The sequence below is a fragment of the Abrus precatorius genome, unplaced genomic scaffold (assembly GCF_003935025.1).
Source record: "Abrus precatorius isolate BTA unplaced genomic scaffold, Abrus_2018 Scaffold8, whole genome shotgun sequence".
NCBI lineage: Eukaryota > Viridiplantae > Streptophyta > Magnoliopsida > Fabales > Fabaceae > Abrus > Abrus precatorius.
The window spans coordinates 30356744-30369705 of NW_020874428.1; the positions used below are offsets into that span (position 1 = coordinate 30356744).

Genomic DNA, 12962 nt, shown 5'->3' on the forward strand with positions numbered 1-12962 from the left:
CCTTTCACTTCCTAGCAATCAAGCAACATAAAATTTATCTGTTTTTTTTTTCTCCCTTACTTTGTAAAGGCAACCTTGAACAGAGTTTAGTAGATACAACATCAATGTCACCTTATTCCAACTTAAATTTTCTCTCCTTTTAGAACCAGTCCAAAATATCCATCGTTTAATAAAAAGGGTAGTTCAAAGCCTCTACTTCAAGAACCAGGTTAGGTTAATTTCATAAATTTCTGTAGTCTTTTTTTTTCAGTATCGTTTTCTTGGAGTTTATAAATTGGTTCTGACGTTCTGTTGATTATTATGGTTGCACTGTTGACGTTCTGTCGTTGGTTATATGTGCACCTGGCTATGTTTTGATGGTTTGGTCACCTTTCATAACCATTTTTAATAATACAAAATCTAACAATTTTTATTAAAATTCTAGTTAAATTTTGGAAATAAAATATTATATTTTAAATGATAAAATTGTACCTATTTTTATAATTCTTAATTATTTAAATATAATTTTAATAAACTATTTATCTATTTTTAATCAATGCACTTAACAAACTCTTTATTTAACATTTTAAAACATATTTACTTTCAATCAATACATACAATTAATCTAAAACTATTTTACTGAACAAAAGTAATTTCTTTTAATTTGAATTTATAACTTTTTTAGCATTCATCACAGCTTTTATTTTATTGTAACATTTTAAATCACAATTTTACTTACGGTCAAAACAACATCCCAAAATTTTTAATTAAATCAATCAATAAATTAACTATGAAAATACGATATCACATTCTGTAAATGTAATTTTATAACGAACACATGCTTGAATTGTATATTTCCAAAATATTATCTAAGCTTAAAGAAACAAAAGTTTAAACACTATTTGTTTGGCATGCGAATTTTTACTATTAATATAAAAAAAATAATGTATAGAAGTAATTTTAAACATCTAAAATTTATTTAAAAGAGAAATAAAGGGATAAAAAGGATGTGTGTGTTTTATTCAGGGACACGTTGGAGAGAGAGTTAAAAGCAGAGAGAGTGGAAGTAAGAGCCCCATCCCAATCCTAAATCCTAAATCCCAAATCCCAATTCGAGTCGAATCCATCCATCAATAAAGCCACGCTACTAACTTACCGTCATTTCAGTGAAGAAAGGTAAAACCTGAAATCTTAGCTCACAGTCAGAGAGAGAGAGAGAGAGAGAGAGAGAGAGAGAGAGAGAGAGAGAGATGAGCGAGGAGGCGAAGAAGAACATCGTCGGAGGAGGAGCTCTAATGGCGAAGCCCAACTCCGAAGATCGAAAGCCGTCTCCTCCTGCCGTCAATCCCACTCCTCCCAAGAAAGTCATCATCAAAAGTGCCGATATGCTTCCCGACATGCAAAAGGAGGCTGTTGACATCGCCGTCACCGTTAGTTCTTCTATACAAATTCTATTACTATTGCTATTATCTATAACCTAACCCTCTCTCTATCTCTCTTCGTTCAGGCCTTCGAGAAGCACAATGTAGAGAAAGATGTCGCCGAGAATATCAAGAAGGAGTTCGATAGGCGTCATGGACCTACTTGGCATTGCATCGTTGGTCGCAATTTTGGTACTCTTTATTAACTCCACTAGATCTATGCTTAGCTTACTCCTTCTTTACCTCTAATCATTCATCTCATGCTGCACACGCGGTTCCTTTTCTCCACCTTCCATGTCTCAAGTAACAACGTGTTGAAAACCTTTTTTTTTTTTTTTTTAATTTGGTGTGAATGAGTTGCCTCACCATTGGTTGGTTGAATATAACATTTTATGCTGATGTCAGTTATAGAAAACCTTGATTTGTGCTCCTCAAAATTGATAATAGTTCCCTTGGAAACTCAACTGTGAAGTTGGTTCATGTTCAGAGAGTTTTGCTTGGCTGCTTTTCTGTATCGATAAAGGAAAAACGTGTGTTTATGTTAATAATGAATTTAGGGAGTTCTTGGCTTTTCAATTTGTTTCTAATTGGAGATGGGGAATTCAATAGCGAAGAATTCTAGGCTGACTAGTGAACGTGGATGGTCCAGTTGAGTTTAATTATAGAACCGCTTGATGTTCTTTGGCTCTTGTAGGGGACTTTTGTATTCTTTCCTCTTTCGCTGAATAGTTACAATTAGCTTGTTATGCTAAAGGAGATATACTATTCTGAAGTCAGCCCTGTTTGGTTTTTTCGTCAGTGGATGAAGAAAATTTAGTTTGTTAATTTTCAATCTGATTAGTTGGGTGTGCTAGGGGTATAGCAGGTTTGTTGGGGAACAAGCTGAAGAAGTTTCAGAGTGCTATCAAATTGGTAGTTTCTATGATAATTACTCTGATCCTGTTCACTGTTTACGAAGTTGTGCCTTTGCAACAGTTTGTTGAATCTAGCTTTATGAAAATATCTAAAGTTCAAACATTATGGTAATGCGTACGCGATGGTCAGATGGTGTGATAAAAATTTAGAATTGAGTTAGTCTCACAGGCTTTGGCCTCTGATTTTTAGCTTTTGAAGAGACAATTAATTTATAATGATATTTAAGCAGAATGGAGAGCTCTTTTCTTTCAGGGATAGCAATTAGAGTTTTTATGCTTTCTCCTATTTTCCTGTTTAAATTCCTTTCTTCAATAATTCAAAGCATGCTATCAATATTTTGCACACATAGAACAAGTCTTTGGTATATCTAAAGCGAGCATGCTTTGTATTGTTCGTACATTTTCTATTAAAGATCTTGTACTGTTCAGTGTTATCCAATATAATATACTTTTTGCCTCTTACGTGGAAAAAGAAGTCAATTTTGAATCTCCCAACTTCTTTATTATTACGTGTATGTGTTTTTATATCATTCAATGTCTTCATAACTTAAGTTTGAAAACTTCTTATCTGCTTAAGTGATTTATTCTTTTATCATTCTGCACGTCTTTAATATGCAATAGCATGAGCAGTTGACTTAAGCTTGATTTATAGGTTTAATGTGATCAATGGAGTTGTCATTTTGATAATGTTACGAATAAGCCAATCCATTAGTTCTACTATGTTGTGAAATTATGATGTGATTCATTTTAATACATATTTTATAAGGGGTCCATGGTTGCCTGGTATTTTAATGCTGCAATTTGATATTTTAATAATGATAATCCCTTAATAGTTATTATTCTAAATAGTTTACACTTAACAAGGAGTTAGGATGACTCTAGCGTGTTAAAATTATGTCAAGATCTAATTGCAAGCTATGAGACTTGAGTCTCACATTAGAAGTATTGGATTCTAGTTTAAGGTTTATAGATCTTGGACTCTCTAACTACAACTGCTAGCTTTTGTGATGCGGTTTTTCAAGGTTCTTGTCACATTAATATTTGGCTCCTCATTCCTTTAAATGTTATCTTTTGTTGTCATCCCAAATGGGCCCTGAGGAATTTATTGGAAATTGTACAACAACATGAAATGTAGGATGACAGTTAAAATTATTTGATGGGTCTGATTGAAGTGGAGGATTAGCAGTTTACACAATCAAAGCTTGGTTTAAACAGTTAAACTCTAGTTTCTGTTTTTTGGAAAGCAAATGCTTACAATGTGGTTGTGATATTGGTACATGAATGATTTTGGGGGCAAAATTAGAAACTCCCACGATGTGGCTTTTGATGCCAATGAATAACCCTGATTTTCTTAGTTGATTATTTGAAAAACATATTTTCTTTTGGCTTTCCACTTGCATATGTGTTTCTTTATTTCAGCATACTACATAACATCATTTCAGTTTGTTTTCCTGGGCTGTACATATTGGATCAATATAAAAACTCTCTTCAATATAATTTTTTATAAATAAGGAGAATTGCCTTTATTATTTCCATGCTGAAGTAGAGATGAGTTATTAGCTCAGATGATGTTCTGTGATATTTTTCTCATCGGATTCGTGTATTTTATGGCATATTGTATGAATGTGACTAATTCAGATCCCTTGAAGTTCTACATTCTCATTTTGTGTAGCACAACCAGACCTTAACAAATCTCTTATTGTCTTGTGTCTAAAAGCACTATTAATTATCTTTTCTTTTTCCAACAAAATTCAGACCGCTAAACCAAGTGTAGATAGAATTGCTTGGTCATGCATAGTTTAGTGATATTCTTGTTAGCGATGTAATGTTTAGAATGACAAACCTAGTTTATAATTGAAGTGTGTCCGTGGACATTTTGCAGGTTCATACGTGACTCATGAAACAAACCACTTCGTCTATTTCTATTTGGATCAGAAAGCAGTTTTACTTTTTAAGTCTGGCTAGCGATATTCTGATGGTGACTAAAAAGTACGGGAATCGTCTTGTGATTATGCTGCTATATTTGACTCTTGTATGTATAAAATCTGCCAGGGCACAAACTCTTGCAGGACATTCTTGTGCTTGTGCTTTGTATATTTAGTTCCATGTGAACTGGTTCTCAAGTTTGGATATGAATCAAAATTTAATCTCTCTGCCTCTTTATGTTCCTTTCCATTTACTTGTTTTGGGAAATTCTGTTTTGTTATTTCATTATGTTTGTCTTTGTTGTTCCTCGTGCATTGTCATATATTTGCGGTTTGCCTGATCTTAAAGGCTGCGTGTACACTGTTAATTAGCACGAACCTCAGCCTGGATCCGCAGAATGGTTTGGCCTTGATCCATCTTTAACAAATATGATGTGGCTGGGGGACCTATCGGTGGTTACAATGGGTGATGTTAATAATTTACATGAAAAGCTCGTTTTGGTGCTTTTGCTGGACGATAGCTTGATTAGCTTGATTTAGACTCGGAGGAACTTTCTAGATAAGTATTTATAATTGAAGATCAATATAAAAGATAAGTATAAACGGCTCATAAGAGAGAGATAAGGATTGAAATCAAAAGACTAAAGAAGCATTAATGAAAATGCTAAAGAAGCATTGACTTTGTAGTCGAGAAAGGGATGGTTTCTCGCTGCCTTTCGCTTTCCAAGTGTGGACAATATATAACTTGAAAGTGGAATTTATCTTTTGTTGCCCTTAATTGTGTATTTGGCTTTTCTTAAGTAACCATTACTCCAAGGACTGCTTTTCTTTTAGCACCATTTTATTCGGAGATTTTTTTGGTTTATCAGAGTGGTTTGAAATGGGTGGCATACAGGAAAAAGTGAAAAGAAATTGCATACATGTTGCTTCCCGTTCATTAATATGAGAACCGTCTTTCAAATCAATGACGAAAGAAATAGTAAATGATGGTATAGTGGAACTGAAGCACTAAAATTATTCAGACGAGAATATGTATGCATTGTGAAAAAGAAAAAGAAAACAGGGGGGAGGGGGGAGGGGGAAAGTAAAGTGAATTCCTATTTCTAAACTTAGAAAAAGAGGGGGGAACTAGGGACTCTTGCTGAGAATAAAGAAAAGATACCATCCCATTTGTTCCGATTACAATGCTTAATTGTCTCTACAATTGGTGCTCTTTCTGTGGTTACCAGCTGTAACTCTCAAGAACTGAATTGGCACGTATGAAAGTATAGTATTCCATGGTTTTCATTCCTAGCTCTGGTTATTTTATGCATTTAAGATTGGATCTTAAAATTGAATTATTTGCATGTGCACCTTTCTAGACACATATTTTGAATAATACGTAGCGGTTGAGCAATGGGATCCCTTCAAGCCTAAATGTCAAGTTGCTGGTGGGGTGGGCCACTGGCCCTACTTAACAATTATGGTCCTACTTTGAGTGGGAACTTATTCATATTTTGGCAAACATCTGATTCCATGAAAAAGATCTATAACCCTTTTTCTGTTTTAAATTTTTATATTTGCGTAATTTTACTGTTGATTAAACTATTACAAATAACGCCAACCCTCCAAGTTGTAATGTGCAGTTTCTGCTTGATTACGAAAATAAAGTAAATTAATAATTAATGATAAAAATTTGGATAGACAGTTTGTAATTAATGATAAAAGCTAATTGTCTAATCAAATATATTTACAATAAGATAAAATAATTTTGTGCTCATTTCACCTTGGCGTATCAAATGATATATCCATAAAATTCAATCTAAAAACTTATGTCCATAATAATAAGAAAACGAATGCCAAACACGTCATAATAGACACCGGAGCAGAAACAACCGCATGCATAAGATTACCTCAAGGAAAGGTACGTTTTGCTTTTCTATCACCCATTTTCAATTGTAAATGTAGCATTACTAAAAGTTTTTGTGATTATTCCAAAAAAAATAAAAAACAAAGACTACATTCATACCCCTTAAATTTTTAACAAAGTTTCATCATATACCTTTTTTTCCTTTTTCTTTTTTACATTACTTCAATCTCTTTTAATTTATATAACTGCATTAAGGGAAATTTATGTAAAGTAAAATAAATAAATAAATAAAGGCAACGGATGACATCAAAGAATGCTAATTTGTCTAAAAGATTTAATTAAGTTTTTTCAGGACTTAATTAATCTGTCAGTTTAAGAGTTTTGAGGGAAATATGAACATCAATTTTAAACAAGAAGAACGAGACATCTACTATTAATAATTTAGACAAAATGACACCTTTTATCTACTACATTATTTAGACATCAATATTATATGCTTTCTTTTCATCGAACAAAACCAGAAGCTCTGATTTTTTAAAAGTTTCTCAAGTAATCTTGCACTTTGTGCTAGGGACATTTCACCTCAAAAATCAAGGTCTTAATGTCACCTGTTTCCGAGTTATTTATCGAGATGAATATACATCTTTTACTTAGAGTTGTACCAAATTATGCTTAAAGAATCCATCAATCATTTGAGTTTAGTTTAAGTAACTATTTATATTTTTTTATCCTTTTATTCGATGTTAGAGACCATAAAGTGTCTTTGGACTTAAAGGATACATGAATTAGTTACTGTGGATGTCGATAACGACTATAAACATGTGAATGGAGTGGAGGCTTACACTATTACATCAATTGTTGAAGTTATTTGAATAAAAATTAATATGGAATCTAAGAGTTTTTAGATTTATATTAGTATAAAAAAATTATTCTATTATATATATATATATATGATAAAAAAATAATATTATATTTATTATCAATTTAAAATTAATTATATTTATAAAATATTTAAATTTAAATTAAATGTTAATTGATCTTTTACTATTTAGTTTATAGAATTTTTTACTTTAGAAGAATTAAATCTTATTTATATACATCATAGGCATATTTGGAATATCATAATTTAATTATATGACGCTTGAAAAGTAGGAAGTTAATCTTATGCTGATAATGAAAAAATGTTTGCCTCATTAGATTGTAATTATATGTTTAAAGTAATTATGAGAATAGTGTAACGAAAAGGACCCCTCTCATAAGATTTACGTAACTTGTAATGTTTCAAAGTAACACGTGATTTACCGATTTATGAGATATAATAATTTTTCAGATACGCATTTTTTTTTACATTTACTTCTATCAATTCGTTTACGTGAGTTTTCTTTTCCAACTTAAAATTCTCAAATCTTCATTTTTTATTAAGTTTTTCACAATTTAATTGATTACAAAATTTTATACATTTTTTCATTCAAATTGTAAACTCTTTAAATCATTTCTTAAATAAAATTCAGAAACACAAGAAACATTTTGCTTTTACATTAATTCCTAGTCGTGTAGAACTTTTTAGGTGCACGTAAACAAACATGGAATATTGTAAATTTTAAGACGTATTGTTTTAATTATAACATAAGATACAATAATAACTCACAAAGTTAAAGTCATATATAACTTAATCTCTAATTCGGCCGGGATATTAAAATTTCTAGTGCTGTATTAGATTGCCTTTTTTGGCACCTAATATAAATACAAGTATAAGAAATTACTTAATTACATCGTTGTGTAACACAATCTTCTTGACTTGTATTCTATAGCACTGTGAGTGTTTCACACAAAATAATCTTAATATTAATCATTGTTAGTAAGTAGAACATCTAGATAATTATTTTTTTGCTATTGCATATAGATAATTATTATATTATACTATAGCACACGTTTATACTTCATTTTAATATCTCACGTAAGAAAATTAATGTAGAACGCATACAAAATTTATTTCAAACGAAGAGAAATTCAAATCTTAAAAATAAAAGAAAAAACTCACGTTAATTGATTGTAATTTTGTTGGCCCACTTGATTTTCTTTATTTTATCATGACAAAAAAATATCATATCACCTTGTTTAAACCTTTTTTTTTTCTAACTGAAAAATGGATTGAGAGAAAATTTAGTTTTTTATTTCTATTTTTCTTTTATTTTTTTACAATTTAAAATCTTCTCACTTTCTCCCTCTCTTTTTTTCCTATTTTTTCTCTTATCAAAATGTATTAGACACCATGGTATTAAACTGTTTATATGTCCGGAAACTAATTTATTTCGTCAATTTTTAATTTTTTTTAATTATTGTACTGCAAATGATTAAGAAGAAAAAGCATGTTATTTAAACACAAACACAAACAAGGCCATTATTGACAATGCATATTTTTAAGATGTAAACTGAAAAACTGGGACTGAGAAAACGGATAAGACTTGAATTTTAATAAACAAAGTTTTAAGCACTGTCACTCACTCTCGTATACATTATTTCATTATTGGAAGAATTGCTTGATGAACATTGTTTACTGAAAGTGATATTTGATTCTAATGTCTGTCATTTGGGTGGGCACGCCAACATGTGGTCCTCATAAGGATTCATCAATCTGAGAAGATGTTGTTTCATGCTTGCTTGCTTATTTTGATGCAAAATTTTTAAGTCGTACGTGCCCTTTGATCCCTACCTTTCTTCTTATTTTATATTATATCAGATAGCTATCAATATTGACCTATACGGTTTATAAGAGATAAGAGATCATAAGTTACCATCATTTTAAAATAAAAATCAAATAGATATACTTGATAAAGAAAGCATATGAATCTGGAGGTCTTTTTCTACATTTAATGACGGATTATTTTATCCCAAGGAAGGATATTCTTTAGGTATGAAAATATATTTTCAAAGATAACATTTCCAATAATATAATTATGTGTATGACAGTTATGGTTTTTTCTTTTAACTATGTTTAATTAAAAAAAGTATCTGGTTCACAACACACATTTTAAACAATATAATTATGGAAATGCCCCTATTATGTCAAAGATATTGTGTAAATATTATAGCTATTATGTAAATGACATCATTATAAAAAACAAAGTTCAATAAAATACCGTAAAATGTTTATTAAATCATTGGTTGGAGTACCTTAAATATGTTGAACTATCATCACACTGGCTCGATAATTAGAAAGAACAGTATCATTACAAAAGGACTGATTGGGTTCATGTTGTATACTAATTTTATACTATACAAATGAGATTTCTCTTATTGGTAACGAGCGAACGAAGAGAGAAAATGCATTTCAAGAATACACAAAATGGAAGTGGAAGAATATATTCGATTAATTTTGAGACTAAATGAGTGTGTGTTTATATATGTTATACGAAATAGAATTTCAACAGTAAGATTTATTAATCTATAAATGTCACAAAAATTTCACCGAAATATTCTCTTTAACTTAGCCCTAAACTAGAGTATCAAACTTTGCTCAGACCCCCAGATTGCGATCGAAAACAAATAACATTAAATTGGTACTACTTAATCAAAGCTAAGGGCCATGGCAATGCCAAGTTACCATTCAGGATTAGGCATTGAAGTAAACAAAACACTCGAAAAAACGCTAACGATAATTCGCTGCCACTTGGACTTGCCACGTATCCGATCAATTTAAAAGTAAGTACAAATTAACTGATTGTAAATTGTGAGTACGATCGACAAACGCGTCTAAAATAATCAAAACTACTTTTTCTTTTAAAAAATGGTAAGATTTAAAATATAAATATCAAACATCTTATTTTAATACAAATCATACTACCTGTTAGTGATATTAGAGAACCAATGCGAACAATGGGTTTAACTGATTAACATTATAAATGATTAGATAAAAATAAGAAAAATGCATAATTAAATGTAAATTATTATATGGAACCTAATTTAAACGACAAGTGCTGTCCATCAGCAGCTGGGGCCTGAAAATGTGATATATGGCATAGCAAACTACAAATGGAGTATAGTACTTACCCCGACAAATCCACAAATGCGCGTCACATAAGGAAACTTGACCAGTGTCGTGAATTGTCATTTTGGTTAAAAACAAACACCGCTATTCCTTGCCACAAGCCCCAAGGCCAAGGCAGGGTGGTGCATGAGCATTAAGCATTAACCATTCACCCCTAGTGTACCATCTCTTCCAAGAACCATCACCATCGCCCACGCTCATTACTTTTCTTCAATTTTAATTATCTATTATTAAACAATTAATGACGCTTGTTATAGTTGATTTCAACAAATTAAGCAACGATAAGATGCCACAAATACCCTTCCAACTGTCACCAACTAAAAATATATAAAGGAGTATTTCTCTTTGGGTTATGAGCAATAAAGCGAAAGCATCGCAATAACCACCGTAGAGAATGCTCTCACCTTTCGCACACTTATCAGTTGGACCCCAAAAAATAAAAGAGTTGAAAGGACATTTTGGCTTCATACTAGGAAGCAAAAGGGGAAGGGCAATGAGGTCATTACAAAACAAAACATGGTGATGAAGAAAAACTGGAATCTGGTTGCCAAAAATTAAAATAAAATAAAAAGATCCTCCCATTTCTGGTGTCTCTCTTCTTCTAAGTTATAACTCATCATCTATTTTTCACTATCATTAAGGAAAAGCACCAGCACGGTTTCTTGCTCCTTTCAGGTGATGACGAGCCGTTGAGGAAGACGCAGACGATGTGGGCCTCATCGCAACCACACAACACTCGTCTTTCTGAATAGCCTCTTCCTCATCCGTAAATATCTGCTTGCACCTGCAATCCACGCTACAAAACGCCCTGTCTCCTCTACAAAAATATCCATCAACAACAACAAAAATTAGCATCAACCAACAACAACAACAACAAAAGATCTGGACATTATGAGATCTGGCCTCCGAGAGAAAATCGAAAAAAGTGGAAATTTCACAAGACAAGAGCTACAACGAAAAAAACCAAAGATACGGGAATGTTTTTTTTTTTTTCCTTTATTACAAGGACTCACTTGTACATGTAGATGTCTTTCCCTGGCAAGAGTCTCTTCCCGCAGAGAAAGCATTGGTCTAGAAAAGTGGGTGGCTGAAAGGGAGAGTGTTGAGGAAGAGGAGAGGGTTTGTAGGTAGTGTTAACGAACATGGTGGTTTTGTTAATGACTTGAGGAGTCTCCTTGTTAACGCAACCCTTCTGGGCTTCTAAGACAACGCTGAGACCAACCATATTTCATTCTCTGGGAGTGTTGAAATTGTGCAGTGTCTATAGATGTGGTGGTGAATGAAAAATGTGAACATAAATAGCAGAGTGGAGAAGGAGGGAATAGTACGAAGAGAGAAGAGTGGGTCCCCTACAGCTATGGAGCAGTAACAAAGAACGATTAGCGTAGGCAAAGATTTGACTGTTTTTGCTGTGAAATTGCCACGTAGCAGTGTTATTAGTTTGAATTTCATTTTCCAAATATTTTTGGGGGTGGAAAATTGAGCCAGTTTTGTCTTGTTGTGTTAATGTGTTTGGTAGCAGCATTTTGGCTGAGGGTATCCATCGATCTACTGATCTTTTTTTGAGGGGAAGAATGAATGACTGAATAATGCCCAGTCGCATTTAACTTTAGTGAGAGCTTTTAGGTGAAGCACTGCATGGGTTGTGTGAGTGTGACTGCAATTTTTGAACGTTTGAAGATAAACACTTTAGGATTTGTCTTTTCCCCCTCTCAACCCACACACACTTTTACAACTAGCCAAAGCTAATCCCCGTTAGTACTCACATATAGGACGTGCCAGAATAATGACTAGCCACCCGCAATTGCTTCTTTCTTTTTCTTCGCTAACTTTACAACCCCTATTTCTTTCTTCTTCTCCTTCTTTATTCAAATCTGTAAATCGATACTTGTCTTGGACAATAAATTTAAACTTTTTTTAAAAAAATCTAATTCAAAATTTATCCCATTATATCTTCATATTATTAGACTTAATTTCACTTTTCATATTTTAATATCATTTTAATTGTTCATATTTATTTTTAAAATTTTTAAATATTTTAACTAAGTTGTTAATTTCAATGTTTTATCTAATAATTAATAAAAATATAACAAAGATATGATATTTTTATTCATAAAAATAATATATATACCAAATAAAAAATATAAAAGTTTAGGATTGAAAACTTAATTTAAATATTTAAAAAATTAAATGTGAGATATTATTATTATTATTATTATATAAAACCAATTAATGTGAAAGTTGTTTCTTAACATTTGTTTTTCACTTAAAATACTTTTCAATAAAAAATCAGTAATTAATAGAAAATGTATTATTATTTATCTTCGTATCACTTTTTTATTATAGTAAGAAAGCGAATAGAGAATCGGAACAAACAATTTCAATCGAGATTAAGAATATAACTTTTTATTTTAAGATTAAACTCAACGGCACTGAGCTTACTGGCGATATTCTTTACTTAAAATATATTTAATTTTGTGGTAGATAATTTTATGAGTAAAGTTATATTTAAAATTCATTTAACTCAAACTACGATTTATTAATTTATTGTTATGATAATAAAATGTACAGCATTTATTTTTACGTTTAAAACTCTGTTTGCGAAAATTAAAATATTTATACTTCCTTAAATTAGAATTTGTGTAAATAACTCTATTTTATGTATTTTCCAAACGAGCTCGTATAATGCTCTATAAAAAAGTATGCCGGGTATCTGACTTTAAGATGAAAAATCATTTTTAAATATCAAAACGACGTTTGAAATTTTATTCCTAGAAACTTTAAAATAATAATTATATTTGTTTATAAATTCAATTAAAGATATAG

The 12962-nt window shown here is 31.3% G+C and overlaps 2 protein-coding genes across 2 annotated transcripts; one reads left to right on the plus strand and one right to left on the minus strand.

The window, feature by feature from the left end:
* The first annotated feature begins 1017 nt into the window (after positions 1–1017).
* Positions 1018–4487, plus strand: LOC113847602 (dynein light chain 2, cytoplasmic-like). Its single transcript, XM_027476801.1, has 4 exons — positions 1018–1183; positions 1222–1409; positions 1487–1592; positions 4197–4487. The coding sequence occupies exons 2-4, from the start codon at positions 1230–1232 to the stop codon at positions 4277–4279; spliced, it is 369 nt and encodes a 122-aa protein (XP_027332602.1). The 5' UTR covers positions 1018–1183; positions 1222–1229; the 3' UTR covers positions 4280–4487.
* Positions 4488–10772: 6285 nt separating this feature from the next.
* LOC113874678 (FCS-Like Zinc finger 15) lies at positions 10773–11361 on the minus strand. The gene is made up of 2 exons (XM_027512890.1): positions 11150–11361; positions 10773–10953 (listed from the first exon to the last, which is right to left on the minus strand). Exons 1-2 carry the CDS (start codon positions 11359–11361, stop codon positions 10773–10775), a joined length of 393 nt encoding a protein of 130 aa, XP_027368691.1.
* Positions 11362–12962: the final 1601 nt, after the last annotated feature.